Source organism: Scardinius erythrophthalmus, assembly GCF_964197995.2.
Source record: "Scardinius erythrophthalmus genome assembly, chromosome: 21".
Taxonomy (NCBI): Eukaryota; Metazoa; Chordata; class Actinopteri; order Cypriniformes; family Leuciscidae; genus Scardinius; species Scardinius erythrophthalmus.
In genome coordinates, this window is record NC_138241.1 from 10,597,775 (window position 1) to 10,619,575 (window position 21,801).

General features: G+C 39.7%; 2 protein-coding genes across 2 annotated transcripts in view; one reads left to right on the forward strand and one right to left on the reverse strand.

Moving 5' to 3' along the window:
- The window catches only part of myom2b (myomesin 2b), a 74,636-nt gene extending 69,406 nt beyond the window's left edge, over positions 1-5,230 (reverse strand). The window contains exons 1-6 of the mRNA XM_081351161.1: positions 5,129-5,230; positions 3,807-3,910; positions 2,609-2,666; positions 2,234-2,388; positions 1,877-1,963; positions 248-336 (exon numbers count right to left, since the gene is read on the reverse strand). Coding sequence (XP_081207287.1) covers positions 248-336; positions 1,877-1,963; positions 2,234-2,388; positions 2,609-2,666; positions 3,807-3,892 — 475 coding nt within the window. The 5' untranslated portion in view covers positions 3,893-3,910; positions 5,129-5,230. The remainder of the gene's footprint in view (positions 1-247; positions 337-1,876; positions 1,964-2,233; positions 2,389-2,608; positions 2,667-3,806; positions 3,911-5,128) is intronic.
- Positions 5,231-10,917: 5,687 nt separating this feature from the next.
- Positions 10,918-18,779, forward strand: rnaset2 (ribonuclease T2). The gene is made up of 10 exons (XM_081351960.1): positions 10,918-11,151; positions 11,355-11,452; positions 12,264-12,318; positions 12,422-12,471; positions 13,008-13,065; positions 13,152-13,216; positions 13,296-13,409; positions 14,333-14,381; positions 14,890-14,964; positions 17,137-18,779. The coding sequence occupies exons 2-10, from the start codon at positions 11,355-11,357 to the stop codon at positions 17,320-17,322; spliced, it is 750 nt and encodes a 249-aa protein (XP_081208086.1). The 5' UTR covers positions 10,918-11,151; the 3' UTR covers positions 17,323-18,779.
- Positions 18,780-21,801: the final 3,022 nt, after the last annotated feature.

A 21,801-nucleotide genomic window follows, 5' to 3' on the forward strand; every position in this document is an offset into this window, starting at 1 on the left:
TCTTCTTAGTTAATAGTAGTTACTAGAGTGTTAATAGTGTATTACTCATTTGTTCCTGCATAGTTATTCATTAATGAAGGAACAGTAAAGTGTTACCAGAGTATATATTGACTTTTTAAAAAAAGGGATCATAGTCTACGTTTGGATAAAAAACACATTTGTCATTTGTAGACTTTTTGGTTCTCCTGCAAATTGTATCTTATTGTAAGGATGCTTAGATACCAGAAAACAGGAGAAAAAAGCTTACTCTTCACAATGACGGAGGCCTGGGAGGAAGCCTGTCCGTGCAAGTTTGAAGCTACAGCCGTGTACATTGCAGTGTCATCAGTTGCACACCTACAGAAAACATGTATAACTCATTCACAGGTGTCTACAACTTCAATCAATACACGACTGGACCACAACACAGTTTTCTCCCACTCCACTAATTAATCAGTCAATAAATAATCAACATGATTGCTATTTGATTGGATATATGCCACAGTCATTTCCTAATTGACATTTGGAAAGCACGTGAAGTGCTTCCCCATCATGATGGATGAATTGGCAGTTAACTAATGCTCTAATGTCAAGAGGATAATTGCTCCAAACTAAATGCTAATGTAGACTAGCGCCTGCTTTCGAAACGTGTTCAACACGGGAGCCTCTAAGGCTTGAATGGCAAACACGAGACGCAAGGGAAAGGAAAATGAGAAGACTGTAATGTGACCTTCGGCGTGACCGTACTATATTAGAGACGTTCTCATAGCCCCTGCGGTCTTGAGAAGCATGGCTGTTTGTCAAAAAGTGAAAGGTTTGGTCATTTTAGAGGAAATGCGGAACACCAAGATTCACCTGTGAGATTTGGCCTCTGAATGCAAGAAGCCATCAGGAAAGTGACATAAGGGCCAGGGTGAGTTTTTGTGGGACTGACAGGGTGACAGCAGTGAAAGTCATCTCTCTGTAAGGCGCCGGAGTGTCAGATGACACCAGACTCAGCACTTTGACATGAACAGCTGACAGCAGCTCAAGACGTGGGCGACCAGCCCTGGACTAAATTGGAAAAGTTCACATGCAATCCCATTGACATGACTTCCTTTTGTGGAAATTCACTTGTTAGTAACTTTTAAATGTGTTTTAAGAGGGTGAATCTCATGAAATATCTAAGAGCATATCCTTTGAGGTCAAATTGCACCACAAAATATTTTATAAAGAAAAAATTATTTGAACTCCAAAAATTAGGAATATTTTAGAATTCTTAAAATGTTTTAGAATAGTTTGACAATTTACTTTTTTGGTAACACTTTACAATAAGGTTCATTAGTTTTCAATAGTTAACTATGTTGGTTAACATGAACAAAGAATGACCAATTCTTCTTCAGCATTTATTAATCTTAGGTAATATTAATTTCAGCATTTACTAATACATTATTAAAATCAAAGGTTGTATTTGTTACAAAGATTAATAGATACTGTAACAAATGGATTGCTCATTGTTAGTTCAACTAATGAACCTTATTGTAAAGTGTTACGACTTTTTTATTTTACTTAATGGTCATGATAGTAATGTCACAATGCAACATCCTACTGGATTTAAAATGTTCTATGCAAGTGTATTTATTTATTTTGGGAGAAATGCAACCTGGACATGTTTTTCCTGAGATTCCAACAAAAGTTTTTCGAAAGTTTAATAACTTGGAAATCTCTTAAAAGTGTCCTGCTTTCTGTGGCCTTCCAATAACTAAGTGAGTATGTAATGAGCACTCAACCTGAGTCTTGTCACTTATTTTGTCCCCATTCAAGTTTGTCACTCATTCTGTTCAATACAGATCATCAGTAAACCACATTCTGTCATTGCATCCCTATCCAAAAAAGTACACCGTAAAGTTTGAATTACTTGAGGATGGTGAGGGCATGGAATCCAGCGTTGTTCTCCACAAAGTACTTTCCAGAGGAAATGTCCAAGATGACATCATCCTTGAACCTGTAGAATGTTTGTGATTTAAAAACAACAGATCTACTTAGCGTCTCTTTGGCCTGTTTCTTATATGATTAAAAATATTATGAAATGTTTGACGCAATAAAAACTTTATTTAAAGAAACACTTTCTTGTAGCTGGCCACATATAATGCTAGACCTGTAACTTTAAACTCACAAGTAACATTGTATGACCACAGACGATATGTGAGAGCAACCGCACTGAACCCAAGTGTGCAGGAAGCATGGCAGGCCTGTTTGTGAAAAGAAACCTCACCATTTGACGTGTGGGATGGGATATCCCTCCACCGAGCAGAAAAGTTTAATGGCACTGTTTTCAAACACTGTGTGGGACCTCAGTCTAACCAAAAACTTGGGGCCCCTGATCATGGACTCCTCACGGATGTATTTTTCAGGCATCTTCCTATCCACCTATTGAAAAGAGACAAACAATTCCATGGCCTGTTGGATCATAAAACGTCTATGTATGACAAAATATATGCCCTAGAAAAGCGTCAGTTCTATTTAACCTCTGATTTATATATAGCTAACACACAATAAAATGCATATTGACAAATGAAAGAACTATTACATCAGCAGGTCAAAAAAAAGTTTGTTAAAAAGAAAGGAGTGATTATTTAAAGTGCTTTACCACTCCCTTGATTCTCTTCTGTGTTTGGTATTGATATTTCACCTCTTCAGCCGCAGAGCTAAAAACACACATTTTCGTATATTAAAATGTTAACGGTACAAACAGCATGAAATATTCATCAGAGAATTCATAATATCTCCGTGGGTCAGTAATGCTTCATGTCATCCCAAGTTAATCAGTTTACTGATTTTGATATGCATTCAAACATACATATTTCATGCATTTCAACAGAGACATTTTAGGGCAGTCTACAGTGGAAAGAAACAAGTAACAAAAGAAACATGCACTTTAAAAAAAAAGAATCTGATAAAATACCAAATTTGACATTTATTATCTTTACCCATGGTTTACACAATGGTTTCGAAACTGAAAACTGCCCATTTGCCCCTCAGAGGGGGTCAAAAGGGGCAAACAAGCCATCATCACAATTCTCTTCTCTATAACATAAAATGTTCTTTAAACCAGCATCTGCTTTTGTCCTGATATATTAAAATAGAACTAATTTTGATAACTCATTTTGACAATAATTTTAATGAAGATTTTTTTTCTTATCCTAAAATATCCAAAGCTTGTCAAACTTAAAACATGTCTCTATAAAATGCAAAAAGTTTCCAGACAGTATCAGGGTATTTAGTGCATGTTCTGAAACCGATATGAGTGGTCAAGTGAAAGTGCATACATCAGGCCCTATAACTAATCCTCCTCTCTTGTCAGTTCTTCACTAGTTTTTATCACCTTCATTTTAATATGCTAGTTAATATTAAATGGTCCTGCAATGTGACAAATGTAGACTGTAGTCTCTCTCTCTCTCACTAATATGAGGTCATATAAGCTGCACGCATAATTAGAAAATAGTTTTACATGGAGTATAGCATGTCACACTGTAGGCCATGTCAACTTCCCAAAAGTATGTCATGCCAACTACCCAGAGGAAATCAGTGACATGCATGACGGTATCAGTTATAGCTCAGCTACTGTTGGTAATATGGTTTATTAGAAAAGCTTCAACAGATAATGTTATTATATGTTATAAATGATGTTGCTATTTTATTACAATTAGTTTTAGAATTGCTGTGAGCATCATGATTAGCTGTGACTTGCTTGAAACAATTCCATGGCCTGTTGGATCATAAAACGTCTATGCGTGACAAAATATATGTCCTAAGAAAGAGTCAGCTGTTGTAATTTTTCACCTTACCTGGAGTATTCGCGAACAACATATTTAGACTCAGTATTGAGGTATTCTTGATCGAAATGCTTGTGTCTGGTTACAACTGCAGCCATATTGAAACCTCAAAGGACCTATGAATCAAAACGGGAACAAAAACATGCACCATCTTTGCACACAAGACAAAACAAAATGCATTGATGGATGCACAAATTCCTATATTCAATTTCCATTTTCAGAGTTTAAAGTTATTTGGGACATGGTGTTGCAGTAAAGACAAATTGTGGCACACTCCTGATTCGACTGAGGTTAGGAAAGTGGAACTGTTTGTGGAGATGATGAGGAGGGGGTGTTCTGGAGCCTTGGGCCATAGGGAAGACAAACATCATGGCAGTTTAAAATTAGAGTTTGGGGGTTGGGATATCGGACAGTCCAAGGAGATGGGTACAGTATTCCAGGGTAATTTCTACTGTATACTGAAGACACATGCTATTGTTGCATACATAGCCTACTGAAATATGGAAAGATAACCACTTCTCATAAACATTTATCTTCTAACAAGGACAAATAAACTACACTGCAAGACAATCTCAACCAGAAAGCCCAAAAGAACAAGAACACATTCCTCACATTTCTTTAGAAAAATAATTCAACAAATAAACAAACAATCATGCTTACTCAAATGCAGCATTACGTCCTCACATTCACAAATGAACAACACATACAATATAATCTAATGTGCATATCAAAAATGGGTAACACTTTATTTTACAGTGTCCTTGTTACATCTTACATGTACTTAAATTATGCATAATGACATGCAACTAACCCTCAACCAAATCCTAATCCTATCCTCCCTAACCCTATAAAAAAGTACATGCAGTTGCTTAAGATTACTCAGTACTTAAATATATAATTACACTGTAACAATGACACCTTAAAAGTGTAACCAAAAAAATGCACAATTTTCAATAACATAGCTATATTTGGCAATTAATGGATCATAATGCATGTACAATCATTCATGGGAAGGGGGTAAATAGCCTATTCTAAAGGTCATTTCAACCAACACACTGTTTCAAAAACAAACGAAACAATGTCAAAGTTTGTCCAGCTATTAATTCACCCATATTCACAGAGCACTAAAAATGTTTTAACTGCCAACGTTTTATGAATCCTTTCAAAGTCAAGTGCAGCTCCCACTCAAGCAAAATCATGAGATAGATCAATATCCAAACAAGGGAAATTTCAAAAGTCTTCTCCAGCCTCAACGTTTTTGTACCCGTTTCTACAAGGACAACTCTGCTTTATAATTTAATAAGTGTGTGAATAAGGGGGCCAGACATACTCACCCCAGGAGAATAGAAGAGCGCGACGCGGAGGTAGATGAGCCTCTACCCGCCTGTATGAAAGCAGCTGATGAAAAGCAAAATATTACCCATGCGGAATGCTGCCTCTCCCGCATCCCATTTATGGAAAGGCGTTAGACTATATATAGCATTTACACAAACTTCCCACATCATTTCGCTAAAGGTTTAGTTAAAGGTGAGTCGAACAGAAATCACAATAATGTATTAAAGTAGACACATCAATTGCTCTGAATTACTAATTAGTAATTGCTCACAATTACTAAAAAGACGAATTGCACTCGAAACTTTTAAAGCTTCTTAATGTAGGCCTATGTGTTTTTTATTGCTCATCAACAATTTTGTTTGGATGATGATGTATGATCTAGCTTGCTTACTACTAGGCTCCTATAGCGGCATCAAACGGTATTACACAAATATAGGCCTAAAATTTTAATATTGATGGGTAAAAAGAAAAAAAAACATAAATATAAAACAAATAAATAGGGTAATTTACGTAAATACTTTGTTATACAGCAAAAATATGCCTCCTAAAGTCCTAATGACAAATTGTATCTATTTAATTTGTAAGTTAATCAAAATGAGGGAATTCAGAATACCTTTTAAGGCAAGTGTCAGGGTTCTGCCCTGTCAGCTTTGTCTGTGTTGTCTTTGTTTCATGTCTCTATGTTTGTGTTGTGCTTTAACACATGGCTGTGTCTTTGTTTGTGTTTGCCATGTGCTCCTCTGTCCCTTCCTCCTTGTTTCCCGTTACCACGCCCCCTTGTTTAGTTGAGTCCTTGTTTGAGTGTTAGCACCTGTCATCTCGTTAAGTCCTTGTTTGTCTGAGTGTGCTCACCTGTTCCTCATGTTCTTAGCTCCCTTTATATGTTTGCTCTTTCCCTCTTGTATTTGCCAGTTCGTTAAATGTTGTACTTCAGAGTACTAATGTGTCTCAGTATCGTTCCTCTTAAGTCGTTAGTGTTTTGTTGTAGAAGTTTGTTAGTGCTCTGTTTACTGCCATTGGCTCTGTCTTGTTTCCCTGTTCCAGTCCTGGTCCAGTCCTGTCCAAGTCCTGTCCAGCAAGCAGCCCTGTTCTGAGCCTGAGATACCTGAGTGTCAAGCTGTAAGAAGTCAAGCTGTAAGAAGTTCCTGTCTGGCTTTAGCTGGTTACCTCTGGTCTCACTCTGATCTGCCATTTCTTCACTCCGGCCTACGGATACCTCATTACATCTGCTGCTCTGCTGTTGGCATTGTCTCATCTCTACCTATTGTTTGGATTGCTACCTTCTCCTACCTCGTCGTGTTATCTGTTTATCAATAAAGCTGTTAATTGTCATCCTGCATTTGAGTTCTCCTTCACAGATCCATAACAGAACGAACTGGCCACTACAGGACTCAGCAGGATGAGCATCAAGGTCCTGCCACCCGCCAACATGCAAGAGAGATTGGCCCGTCATTGTAGTCTCACCGCTCTTCGCCAGGATGGCTTAGGAGTTGGGGGCTTTGCCCAGATGTTTTGGACCTGGTCTAGGGGGCTAGATTATAATGATGCAGCTCTCAAGGATATCTTTAACTCCTGCCTGGATGACCCCTTGCCTGCATGGGAGATGGATTCTCTCCGTGTTCTGGATTTCTGGGGTTTCGTTAGTTACCTTGGTAATCGCAGTAAGTGGGGAATGCCGCCAAGCCCACCTGCATCTGCCTTCAACTTTCCCCGCCTGTCTCGTCACATTTATGATCCTCCTTTGGCTTCTACGAGAAGACTGAGATCCAGACGGAATAGGGCAGTCCAGTTCACCACATCAACCTCAGAGCCAGTCAAACCAAGCCTCACCACTTCTCAGAAATCCAGGTCAGTCCCTATCACTTCAAGATCTGACTCACTATCTGTTATTCAAGACACAGCTAAGTCAACTGCTGCCATCTCTCAGTCAACTATGCCAATCACTTCAAGATCTGAATTACTATCTGTTATTCAAGACACAGCTAAGTCAACTGCTGTCATCTCTCAGTCAACTATGCCAATTACTTCAAGATCTGACTCACTATTTGTTATTCAAGCTACAGCCAAATCAACTGCTGTCGTCTCTCAGACAGATATGCCAGTTCCAGTCATCTCTGAGTCTGTCGACTTAACCTCTGTTTTCCCTGTTACTAACGAGAACTATCCTGTGTCTTCAGAGCCTGTTCAATCTGTTTCAGTCAGTGCTGATTCTACGAGGGTTACTGCTTCTCCGCCTGGGTTGGCCGAGTTGGCTACAGATACTACAGAAGGAGCCCAGCAAGCAGTATCAGCTCGTCGCAAGAGAAAGAGGAGAGGGGTACGTGCTGAACAGTCTACATTTCTCCATTCCCAAGCCCCAGATCCAATGGTTTCTGAGGTGTCAAGCCAAGTGAGTTCTATTCCCATGCCGTTGATAAGCGATGTCATTCCCACAGAGACAACCTCTACCAGTCCTGTTATGTTTACTGATCCCAGTCCTAAGATGCCTATTGTCATTGCTGCAGAGGCTTTATCTGAACTTCTAACTAGTCTTGTCAAGATCCTAGAGATGCCTGTTAATCCTGTCTTGTCCACTAGTTCCAAGCCTGCTATTGAGAGGGCGTTAACTGAGCCCACTGCTGTTAATGAGCGGGCGTTTCCCGAGCCCGCTGCTGCTACAGAGAGGGCGTTTCCCGAGCCCGCTGCCGCTACAGAGAGGGCGTTTCCCGAGCCCGCTGCTGCTACAGAGAGGGCGTTTCCCGAGCCCGCTGCCGCTACAGAGAGGGCGTTTCCCGAGCCCGCTGCTGCTACAGAGAGGGCGTTTCCCGAGCCCGCTGCTGCTACAGAGAGGGCGTTTCCCGAGCCCGCTGCTGCTACAGAGAGGGCGTTTCCCGAGCCCGCTGCCGCTACAGAGAGGGCGTTTCCTGAGCCCCCTGCCGCTACAGAGAGGGCGTTTCCCGTGCCCGCTGCCGCTACAGAGAGGGCGTTTCCCGTGCCCGCTGCCGCTACAGAGAGGGCGTTTCCCGAGCCCGCTGCCGCTACAGAAAGGGCGTTTCCTGAGCCCTCTGCCGCTACAGAGAGGGCGTTTCCCGAGCCCGCTGCTGCTACAGAGAGGGCATTTCCCGAGCCCGCTGCTGCTACAGAGAGGGCGTTTCCTGAGCCCGCTGATGCATCTGAAAGCGCTGTCCCAGAGTCCGCAGATGCTACTGAAAGCACTGTCCCAGAGTCCGCTGATGCTACTGAAAGCGCTTTCCCAGAGTCCGCTGACGCTACTGAAAGCGCTGTCCTAGAGTTCGCAGATGCGACTGAAAGCGCTGTCCCAGAGTCCGCTGATGCGACAGAAAGCGCTGTCCCAGCGCCCCCTGATGCGACTGAAAGCGCTGTCCCAGAGTCCGCTGATGCGACTGAAAGCACTGTCTCAGAGCCAGCAGATGCAACTGAAAGCGCTGTCCCAGAGCCCGCTGATGCAACTGAAAGCGCTGTCCCAGAGTCCGCTGATGCTACTGAAAGTGCAGTCCCAGCGCCCGCTGATCCTACTGAAGATGCTGTCCCAGCGCCCGCTGATGCTACTGAAAGGGCTGTCCCAAAGCCCGCTGAAGCTACAGAAAGCACTGTTTTCAAGCCTTCTGCTCCAGTCTGCACAGCCCAGGAGGGTGTCCCCGTGCACGTCTGCACAGCCCAGGAGGGCGTCCCCGAGTCAGTCCCCGTGCATGTCTGCACAGCCCAGGAGGGTGTCCCCGTGCACGTCTGCACAGCCCAGGAGGGCGTCCCCGACTCAGTCCCCGTGCACGTCTGCACAGCCCAGGAGGGTGTCCCCGTGCACGTCTGCACAGACCAGGAGGGCGTCCCCGAGTCAGTCCCCTTACCTGTTTCCAAGACTTTCCCCGATCCTACCAGCCCTGTCTTCGCCCCCGGACCTGTCAAGCCCCCTTGGAGGCCCAGACCAGCTAGGCCAGTTCCTGGTTCCCAGAGTGCCTCTAATCAAGTTCCCATTCCCCCCATCCCACCCTCTGTGTTTCCTGGTTATGGTTCCCCTAAGCTGGCACCTTTGTCAGCCTTGAACTTTTTTCCCGGTTCTGTTCCCAACCGCCCCGTCCCTCCCTCTGTGTTCCCTGGTCAGTTTGGGACTTCAATGTTTTCACCCCACCCACCTCTCCAGTTGTTGCCCCCGTGGACTTCTATGCCTGTTTTGGACGCCTGGAGGCGTCCATTAGAGAGGGGGTACTGTCAGGGTTCTGCCCTGTCAGCTTTGTCTGTGTTGTCTTTGTTTCATGTCTCTATGTTTGTGTTGTGCTTTAACACATGGCTGTGTCTTTGTTTGTGTTTGCCATGTGCTCCTCTGTCCCTTCCTCCTTGTTTCCCGTTACCACGCCCCCTTGTTTAGTTGAGTCCTTGTTTGAGTGTTAGCACCTGTCATCTCGTTAAGTCCTTGTTTGTCTGAGTGTGCTCACCTGTTCCTCATGTTCTTAGCTCCCTTTATATGTTTGCTCTTTCCCTCTTGTATTTGCCAGTTCGTTAAATGTTGTACTTCAGAGTACTAATGTGTCTCAGTATCGTTCCTCTTAAGTCGTTAGTGTTTTGTTGTAGAAGTTTGTTAGTGCTCTGTTTACTGCCATTGGCTCTGTCTTGTTTCCCTGTTCCAGTCCTGGTCCAGTCCTGTCCAAGTCCTGTCCAGCAAGCAGCCCTGTTCTGAGCCTGAGATACCTGAGTGTCAAGCTGTAAGAAGTCAAGCTGTAAGAAGTTCCTGTCTGGCTTTAGCTGGTTACCTCTGGTCTCACTCTGATCTGCCATTTCTTCACTCCGGCCTACGGATACCTCATTACATCTGCTGCTCTGCTGTTGGCATTGTCTCATCTCTACCTATTGTTTGGATTGCTACCTTCTCCTACCTCGTCGTGTTATCTGTTTATCAATAAAGCTGTTAATTGTCATCCTGCATTTGAGTTCTCCTTCACAGATCCATAACAGCAAGATACCCCCAGGTGAATGGGGTAATACAATTTAAAAAAATAACTAGATATCCCCATACTTCCCCCAGTTGATTGATTACATTAAGAATTGCAACAAAAAAAAATATGTATTACAAGTTTTCTGAAATGCTGTTTATGCAAATGCAGCATTATCTAATTAAATATGCACCAATTTGCATACACGTCTAGAACAAAAATCTAAACACTGGATAAAGCCAGATTAAAAATTCTTGTTTATTTATTTTTATTGTTTGACATACTAGACTTAAAGGTTTTTACATAGGGGATTTTAGATATCACTTATCACTCCATAAATCAGAAAATAAAATCAGCCAGAAAAAAAAAACTACATTTTCACAATTTTTTAGGAACAAAATGTTATAGCCTATAAAATCAGGCAAATTATAAATGAACAAACCCCCATGTACAAACCTTCAGAAAGAAATGCATAAAACTGTAAAGTGTGGTATACTGTATGTAACGTTAAGTGCTGCTGAAGTGGAGATTTCTGGCTCAGGGCATGAGAAACAATCTTTGAGAACACAGCCTTTAAAGATATGTACTGTAAATGAATTCTACATATGGAAATAAATAAAGGGCTATACAAGATATAATACACTTAAAAAAAAGTGTATTTTGAATGTTTTCTTTACATACAAAATCTTTAAATTGACAGATGAATGAAAAACAGTGTTTTTGCCTGCAACCCGAAAGGAACTGTACAATGACATTAGAAAACTCCCTGGTTTAGACCAGTTGAGACATATAGCTTAATCTGCATAATCCACCTTCACATGACATCGATTGCCGTTTATCACATGATTTGACAGCGCACGCGCAGTGACGTACCAACGTAAACATGATCAAGGCACACAGAGGCCGCAGTGTGTGTGTCTGACAGGAAAGGAAGAGAAGTGACTCCACCGCACGGTTTCTGAAACAGTGGCTGGGACAGTCCGATCTTACACATACTGTAGACTGAATAACAACCTTTAAAACGCTGCTGCTCTCTGATACTAATAGGACGTAAAAACTGCACAAAAATATCTAAGCTGTATATCAGACAATAAAAGGTAATTGACTTCTTAACGCAAGTTGCTATGTTCTGTGTTTTTTGTTGTTGTTGTTTGTGTTTGTTTTCTATCTCACATTCGGTTGTTACTTTTGGACGCCACTTTGCGTTATGCTCTGTGTTTTGACTGTGTCTTGACTCTTGTAGATGCTTTTTGCAATGTACGTTGTATACGTTGGAAATAAATCCTTCTTTTGTTCTTAGATGAACGGACTTGCTCCATCTGGAAGAATGAGATTCATTGCAGTTGCTGTCGTACTTTGTGCTGGATATTTCTGTTCATCGGCCTTTGCCCATCCTCGGTATGTCATTCAAATATATTTAGATAAATGTATTTCTACATTTTGATCCCTGTTTGAAGTTGAGGTGCATTAGCAGCCAGACAATCAATACTGTAAATATAGCCTTACTGTAAAGCCTCATGTTTGTATTTTCCTGAATTTATTGGACAATATATATAGATTACACGGTAAACACTATATAAAATCCAATGCGTTTAAAAGGGTAAAGATTAGAAAACAACGTTCAACTGAACTTAATGTACTGCCCTTATGAGACTGTTTCTTTTTTGTAGACGTCAACAGGACAGATAACAAAATGTGAAATAAATGTAATAAATTTAGCCTAATTCTTTCTAAAGTTGTTTTTGGCATTACAAAGATTGTGTAAAAACAACTTTAGTAAGAATTGGGCTAGGTTTATTACATTTATTTCACATTCTGTTATCCTTCCTGTTGAGGTCTCAGACAAGACATCCTGTGACTTTTCACAGCAATGAAAACAAAACAAAACACACTAACAGTTCTTGGTTAATTAATATTGAACATGATATTAATAACTTAGAGAGTCAGATTAATTCAGTTATTTTTGATCAACTAGAAAGAACCGACTCATATATATCCGACTACACTGGTCGAACGGTTTTTGATTTGCTAATTAATGAACCGTTTCATAATAAGAATCACATTTTAAAGAAATGTTCTAAGAACTTGTTCTCGCTCAGCAACCATGATATGCATAATGTATAACAAAATGCACACTTTTTACAAAATGTATGTCAGATTGTAATTGTCACACTGAAATCATACATTGTGAATTGACTGCTTCTTTTAGGGGAGAATGGACAAAACTCATCCTGACCCAACACTGGCCACAGACATTTTGCAGTGTAATGTATTTCCTTTGCTTGACATTATTTTATTGTTGACGCGCCATCTATTGGTCCTCCACTGGGTATCAGGTGGATCAATTATGCTGTTTTTCATTTATAGATGGAACAGTGCAAAACAAATTTGAGCTATTGGACTCTGCATGGATTATGGTAGGTTTATCAAGACAAAATGTTTGTCAAAGTCTCACAAATATTTCCTTTTTGAGGTGCACATGCATGATCAGTGACTATATTGGTTTCTTGTTTTTATGGAAGACATGCTGTATTAAAAAAGAAGGTGAAAAACATAAAAGTGTTTAGATTTGTAAAAGCAGCCATCATGTTAATCAGCTGTAATAAATATATGCTTTTGGTATTAACTGAAGACACCTTTTCCTCAAACATTTAACTAATCGACAAGCATAAAAAAAATGCATAATTCTAATATAACACCTCTTATTTGAATAAATAAAAAAATAAATATTTTCTGCATTTCACTTCTGCTACATCTTGTGTAACATAAACTTTATACTTGACATTGTGTACTACAAATATTGTTATGATATATTGATTATGATAAATGTTTTTATAGTGCAACCCTGGTTGTCATGTGATCTCAAAAATCATCCAGTAATGGTGACAATGCCAGTTGGATGATTATGGTTTGTGGCGGTAGATGTATTTGGAGAATATTTTTGTTATTACAGGCCCAACACTGGCGTAAGGTGCAACTCATCCTGGCATTTTAATGCCACTTTGATTGAGGTAATTTGCCCTCTTGCCCTGTTGCATGTAATATATTTTAATTCAACGGACATGTGCTTGACTTGTTGTATGTGCATGTCTTGCAGGACATCTTACCTGAAATGGAGAAATTCTGGCCAGATCTGATAGTACCCTCTTCCCCAGAATTTTGGTATGTCAAAAACTTGAAAATGTAAAATACATTTAAGCATTACAATAATTTATTAATGTATTTGTTTTTGTGTGCTTAGGAAATATGAATGGCAGAAACATGGAACATGTGCTGCAAAAGCAGAGTCTCTGAATAGTGAGCATAAATACTTTAGCAAAGCTCTTGAGCTGTACCACAAGTATGACCTTAATAGGTGAGTTCTTGTCTTTCAGTGGTTCTTGTCACTGTATACTCTGATTTTGTGGCTTTCGGTAAATTAGGAAGTTGTGAGATAGCAGTATAGTTGGTGGATTCAAAGCAAAAAATACGTTTATCTATAAAGTAAATGATTGATAATTGTCACCATAAAGAGGCATTATGTAAAACTTCAGCTGAATTAAAATACTCAATACAGTAAAGCTAGTATTATAAAACTGATCGTTCTGACTCAAATTCTGATTGGAGCCTCATTCAAAGCTTTTGTAAAATAGGTAATATATACTTGCATGACTCTTCAATTTAAACTCTAAATTAACCCTGTAAAGGATATGGCATAACAGAACCTTTAGACAAAATCTAAAAAAAAAGATTTTGGTTGTGTGTTGAGAAATATATATATATATATATATATATATATATATATATATATATATATATATATATATATATATATATATATAATATATCACACACACACACTGAACAAAATTATAAACGCAACAACTTTTGTTTTTGCCCCTATTTTTCATGTTGATAATTTAGAGGCCTTAGAAAGCTGCATATCAAATATGATACAATAGGCTTTGTAGGGTTAATGTGGCAAACTATAATGTTGCTTGACAACCATAAACAAATAAACCGTTGATTCATATTGTACCTAACAACGCACTTTAATAACAAGTTTGGGGCACGAAATCCAAAGCGGATTTGGATTTCCATATTACTTCATGTTCCCTCATTGTGTACGTAAGTATATTAAAGCAATCCTGCCCATAATGACTTCACAATTATAGCTACAATGGTATAAACACTACCGCTTAAAACACTTCTGCTATCTCACAGAAATGTTGGCTGCTACCATCATGCCTCCCATCCCTAGTTGACATTGATTTCCTAATGAGTCTTTTGTGTTTTCAGTCTTTTAAGGAACAACAACATTGTGCCCTCTGAGGAGCATTATTACACTGTAAGTGGTTTAATTGCTCTCACTGCTGTAATTATCATTTATGATATACTGAACTATTTGTGGTCCTCTGTAGATGATCACGTAAATATTTTACTTTGACTTTTGACCTGAGAGGTGGTCTGTGATTAATAATCCAGAAGCTGTGGTTGCATTGGAGTGTATTTACTGTAATGTACCAGCTTGCTGTGTTTTCTTTTCCTATCACTGATACCACAACATGTGCTCACATGAAAGAGATAATGGAAATAACGATCAGGTTTAAGTTTCACGAAAGTATCATCAATCTAATAAGATGGCTCAAAGCATTATCCTAAACCGCAGCGTGTATAATTTGCCCAGTGTATAGGCTATACTGCGATAGCTGCAAGATCAGCATTTCAACACACAGAGCCTGACTTCTTGCAGTGTTCAATTGCGTTCATTCAACTTCTCCATTTTTGGCCTAGAGTAAAATCATGTGATTATGGTCACATGTGAGTAAATGTGTCATATTTCCTGTTTGTTTTAGCTTGATGATGTGGAGACAGCCCTTATCAACTTCTACAAAGTGAAGCCAAAGATTCAGTGTGTCCACCCAGGAAAGGTATGAATGAAAAATGTATGAATATTCCAACCACCCTTCCATCAGCAGACAAGAAAAGTTGTTTTAGACTTTGAAGCATTTTTTTTATTTTGTCGTGTTGTGTGTATTCCTTTGAGACTGTGTGTTAAATATTCCTGGCTCAGTCGACAGCATAGGGGCTTTCGCACCAGAGCAATCTTTTCATAGTTCCTAGAACTATTGGCGGAAGTACCCAGATTTTGGCGTGTTCGCACCGCAGGAACTAGGAAGGATTTTAGTTCTTGAAACTCCTTTTGGAGGAACTTATTTAGCTCCTACTTCAGAGTAAAAAAAAGAGCTCCTACCAGCACTATAGGAACTACCAGTGACCTTGGCTGAACGCACGCGAAACACCAGCACCTGCCATTTAAAAAAAAAAGCTGTGTAAGCACCAAGCGGCAACCTTCCGGTCTCTCTCTTGAAACCAACACGGAAGTGACTTAAACTACAATTCATCGACTGGCCGCTAGAGACAGGTAGCCTGGTTCTACCAGACTCTCGTACATTTCATTTGTACAGAGAGTCTGGCCTCGCTCCATTGAGAAACGTTTACTTCCTTGTAGGCGGGTTCTCTGTTAAAGTTCAAAACTATTGGATCTGCCCAGAGTCACTCAGGATCTGCCATAGCCAATCGCTAACGTGTGGTCGTCTGAATGATCAGAGGATTATGTTTAGAATAAGATGTCTGTCTTTTATAAAGTTTATAAAGCGACGAGAATACTTTTTGTGCGCAAAAACAAACAAAAAAAACGACTTTATTCCACTATTCATTTCCTTCTCTCTGTTCCTCGAGTCTTGATAAAGCAGCGCGTCTGTGTGTTGTACGTCACACGTAGACTCACTATTGGCCGACGCTAGTCATGTGTGTGATCACATCAACGTCATCGTTCTCAGCCACTCCCTCTATTCGCTGATTGGTCCTACAAAAAATTTGTTTCTGGAAACCTTAGAATATACAGCAGTCCCAGACGTAGTACTGAAGGAAAATGAAATTGAGCGGAAGTACGTAGGAGGGCGGAGCCAGGCTAAGAGACAGGCTCCAAAAGAGAGTCAATCCCATATACCCCCATGTTAAAATGCCCGACTTTACAGCAGAAAAAAATGTGTTTACCGCCTGGTGCAAAAAGTGGTTTTGGTCTATATAGCTGCTGTCTGTTAGCGTCACGTCCCTTCAGCTAATCCTGCCTTTTTGCCCATTTTCGTTTATCTGGGAGTGACGTGCTGCCAAGATGGCGACGGCCGGCTCCGCCAACTTTGGGCTTCAAAAAAACTCTTCATAAACCTACGGGTGACATCACGGACACTACGTCCATATTTTTTTACAGTCTATGGCAAACACAGATTGTAGCCTATATATTTACTCCACAATCTAACTCTACGAACATGGAAAACAGTGATAGATGGGCCTCTTAACCTTTACGCTGAGGAGAAAATCCAACGCAACTTTTAGGGGACCAAGCAAAACATGATTATGTATTTCTGCTCAGCTAGCAACACTGGACATCAACCACACGGCATATGCTAATATCCTTTCATATACTGTCTATTTTCTATGTATAATAGTTTTATCTAATAACCAATGTGAGTCATGCAAGCACTATATGCTCAGCCTCTGGCATTCTCACCGCCGCCAAAATAAAGGTCAGTCGCGCCGTCAAAATAAAAGTCACAAAAGTTCCTAGAACTACCCAGTGCGAAAGCCCCTCATGACTGGCATAATGGTGATTACCACAAAAATGTATTTAGACTCGTCCCACCTTTTCTGTTAAACAATTTCAAATCCGGGCTACAGTAAGCCACTTCCAATGGAAGTGAATGGGTCAGCCTATGGCACAAACAATTTTAGAGTCAAAAACTGCACAATGTTTTAGTATATCTAGATTTAAAATTTTGTTGCCATGAGAACATACATTTATGAAATTAAACGTTACGGCTCAAATAATACATACGTTTCAAAATAAAAATTAATTAATGTTTTTGAATATGCTGTTGATTGAGCCTAACTTTTATTGAACCCAAAATATTCCTTTAAGAAAGTAAATGTAGCCCATTTAGATTTCCTCTTCTGCTCTGGGCAACAGTTAAATTCACTCGGACCACAATTTGCCATCGGTTTTGCTGAGGTGAGATCTAATTTCTTTCTGTATTTCTCAGGGGGGCCAGGTTCAGACTTTGGGCCAAATAGAGATCTGTGTTGACAGGGATTTCCAGCTGATCAATTGCGATAAGTCAACAGACGAAATCTGGAGCAATGACATACTCATCAGTGGCAAACCAGACCTCAGTGTATGTGATCACTCCATGCAGATCTATTACCCTCCAGTGCCGAGCAGATCATAGAGGGCAAATCCAGACCTCTTTTGGGAGTGTGGAATCACTGAGAAAGAGACGAGAATTCAAGAATTAATTTGAGAGTTCCTGTCTAGCATTTGAAACACTGGAAACAGTTGGAAATGTTTTCTATTTACACTATCTTTTTAATTCATTGCACATTAAATTCCTTTATTTTAAATGATGATGCTGGAACAGTAGAGAACATTTAAGGGTGTCAAAATCACACATTGCATGCTGTATTCTATGATTTGCTGGGTTCATATTTACAATTTATTGGTTTTACAGTTTGCTCAGCCAAACTGTTGTCATGTTTATTTTTAGGTGAATATCACAAAAATATATCAAGAAAAAATACAAGAAAAGAACGATTTTGAAAGAAGCATGTTATAAGAAAATAAAGCTATTTTGGGTGGCATTTTAATATTATTTTCATGACAATTAAACAAATTCTCAATGATTTTCATTATATATAACATATTAGATGTTATTATAGTATTAAAAAATAAACTAAAATTATATTTTTTTAAATCAGCATAAAAGCAATGCAACAAATACTACAACGATATAAATTACTTAACAATATAGATAATATATTACTATTATTTTCAAAAATAAGAATCACATTTGATTCTGAAAGTAAGCCAAATCTTCTATATTTTCTTAAACATAATGTCAGTCTTTATTTTTTTTTCTGTTGAAATTGTTTTTGACAGGTTTTGTGATATTCACCCTTTTTTTTTTACAGGCCTAGATTTATGAAATATTTTTAAAATGTTTTGTTGCAGAAGAATTTGTTGAAATATGCTCTATGTGTTATCTGTAATATTCTTCCCACTATATTTTTAATCTGATATTAGCTTTGCTTAGCATTGAAAGAGGCCATTTAGCCCTAAATTTGCAATCTTAATGTGTTAAATTTGTGGTAGATTTGGAGCTTTGTGCCTTATGGCAGCATGAAGTTGCAGATAATGCACATCTAAGCTCCTGCCACTGGAGGGCAGCACATGCATTCTGGCAAAGAAAAAAATAAAGCACATTGATGTTGTTTACATATGTTGTTCACATGTAATGAGCAACATTTTATGAATGGGCGATGGCATTTGACTACAGTTACCATTTGCACAAAATTTTCAGGTAAATAAACAGTGTCTTTTTAACGCAATTATCAGTTGATTTTTGTCAGATGCTGCTTTTATCCATCAGATGTTTACTTATCAAAAGAGCCATATCAGATGTGGGCATTTTTGATATGTTGCTTGGTTGGCAACACAGTATGTAAAAATATGTCTGATTGTTCCTAGTTTGATTTTATACTGTTGAGACATTTATACTGCTGGTGAAAAACTTTTTACAGGTTTATTACTTTTACAGTATGTAATATATGCCTTATTCACATAAACATGTAAGTAATTGAAGCTTTTTGTAATGCAGTGTCAAATAAATAAATGTCCCTGCTGAACTGTCTTCCTGTGACATTACTTACTGGCCAATTCATGGTGTCAAATGATTGCAGTGTGTGGCCTTCAGTTTGTCTCACTGCTGTGTCCTTATCTTGATATAAACAACAATATAGACAATGTAGACTTTTTACAAGGCCATTTTGTGTTTGTGGCTGCTGTGCCCAGGGCGTTAGGGAATGTGATGAGAAGGACTTCTTCAATAATCTGTGCATGTCTCCTCATAGCCATAACTTGTTTTTGCAATGCAAGGTTGTTAAAGGTGCTCTAAGTGATGTCACGCGTTTTTTAGGCCAAAACATTTTTTGTCACACACAGCAAACATCTCCTCACTATCCGCTAGTTGTCTGTCCCCAGAACACACTGTAAAAAAACGCGGTCTCTGTAGACATCACAGGCTCCACAAACGGCAACAAAAACAAACTAGGCTCACCCGCACCACGAAACACAACAAACCAGTGACGTGCGGTCAGGGTAGGCAAACTAGGCACTGCCTACCCTGCCAAAATTCAAAAATAAAAATGTTTATTAAATAATTTTTGTATTTGTATTTTTACTGTTTATTCTTGTGATTTATATATGCAATACGTGTGTTATTCCAATTATTTAGACGTTATGATGACAAATGTAGCAGTTACGCATATAATCAAATAAAAAACAACTCGTAGAATAAGCAGTGCTTTTACGATTCATTGCAGACGACAAGCGAAAAACCCATGTTCCGCATGCGCACTTCGATCCTGTATTCTTTAACATGTACGGCAAAAAGCACAAATCTGCTGTGCCTTTGGACGTAAATATGGTACGCCAGTAACATCTCCGTAACATATCAGACATGGACCAATTAAAATCGAGATATTACTGGACATTTGCGCAGCTAACGTCATTAACGTTACACCACAGCTAGCCTACATGCCTAATCCACGCGCCAAATTCAAAGTCAAAATGACAGCACCGGCCGTCATCACAGAGTTAAAAAGTTTAAATTGAGAGCCAGAGACTTTGCAAACTGAAGGCCCGTAAAGACGAGTTTTACAAAGCTGTGATCGACGTCTTCACGAGGAAAGAGCGGCGGATGAATTTTATGTAGGCTACAAATAATCTACCGATTGGTGAAAAACTATTTTGGGCTTAATATTGAATTGATAAATGTGGTTGAATTAATGCAAGCCATTTGCCTTCATATTCAATTGAGCAGTGTGTGATTTTACTTTTACTTTTGGCTGCTGTGCAACAATAAGGATTAAGAATGGTTGCATTCTGATGCTGGAGTGGACATTAACTACCGGTGTGTGCCTGTGCCGCGCTTGTGTGTGTGCGACGTGCGTGTATGTATGTATGTATGTATGGATGTGTGTGTGCGAGAGAGAGAGAGACTGTGAGAATACATGATATACATCCTGATTTGTACATTTCTTGATATGCCGCGCTTGTGCGTAACGCTTACTGTTATTATGTATTATAGCCTAAACAATAAATCAGGTAATCTGGCTTTCATAACTCAGTGCCTAGCCTCTCTAAGACATCACCGCACGTCACTGCAACAAACAGTGTTCCAGCCAATCACTGATAAGAAGTATTTGAGGGTGGGGTTTGGGGGGTTAGTGCACACATGAAGGGGGTGTGTGGAGGAGAGAGAAGCATGAAGAGGGAAGTTTGAATTATGGCAGACACACGACCAAAGAGACGACGTTCCGATGAACAAATTGCAAAGAAGAGGGACAAGGATAAGGAACGCATGAAGACCCGAATTTACATCGGAAAAACCTTCGAAAGGTGGCGAGAACTCCGCTGGCAGAAGGGCTTCCAATCCGACATTCAGTTGCTCTGTTTTTGCAGAACAGGTGGGTAAATCCATTTTTCTTTCTAAATTGACGTTCATGTTCGCAAAACCAACACAAGGATGTAATTAGCTAGAACTATGCAGTCAGCGTTAACTTTGGTGATTAAAGCAGCACTCAGTAACTTTGGGATTTCTTCGCTGTATTCTCGCTTTTTGCTCACAGGTTTCTCTCTAGAGCCCCCCCACAGCTTCGGAATAGATATTTGACAACACTGTTGTAAAAACTCGTTGGTGATTCTCAGACACCAGAGGCTAGTAGATCAACGACATCAAAGCAGATGGGACATTCTTTAAAACGTCTTCTTCATTCGGGTTCGGACAGCGTGAGGGAGCGCAATAATGACAGTATTTGAGCAGATTTCTTTTGCCGTAAAGCAATTGTTTACATCGCGAGACCTGATCTCACGCGATACTTCCTGACGCGGCGGCCGCACGGCCCGCCGGCTCAAAGTTGCAAGTGCGGATTTTCCGCTCACGGGCACCAGGGGGGTGCGAAACGACCACCATTCAACCCGAAATAAGTAATATAACCATTCCAATGACTCCGAAGCTGTTCAGTTAAGGTAAAAAAAGTTACTTAGTTCACCTTTAATACAACATATATGTTTCTAGCAGTTAGTGATCAATCTCTATTGTAAATGATCAAGCAAATTCACAGTAAGGCGACAATTTATGTGAATGATTGTTTTCACCCACTGTTTGTTATGAATTTGAATGTTCATTTATAGACTATTGACAACTTTGACTAAATTTGTTTACGACGCCGCTGTTGTTTATGCTCACTGGGAAACGCGAAGTTATCTTGTTATTATTGCGTCCTTGTATGGGAGCTATAGTTATAACCTCAGGTGGTGAAATGATTTTAAGATAATGTTTCTCTTTTTCTGCATTCTGTTCTGCAATATATAAAAACATTTATCTAACTTGGCGACATTAGACATTGAACTTTGTTTGTAGTGACTATGACTTTCCTTTATGCCGGAAGGGAGGGGAGGAGGGAGGAGACGGGATGAGGAGGAGGGAGGGTCTAGCTAGCCTCCGTTTTGTTTGACAACAATTTGAACGTCAACAAGAAGTTAAGTCTCCCGGGATCACTTAGAGCACCTTTAAGATGCTACTAACTTGTTTGCTTGCTAGATGTTCACTAATGATTTTCTCTCAGTTGGTATGTGTAAATAACCTGAT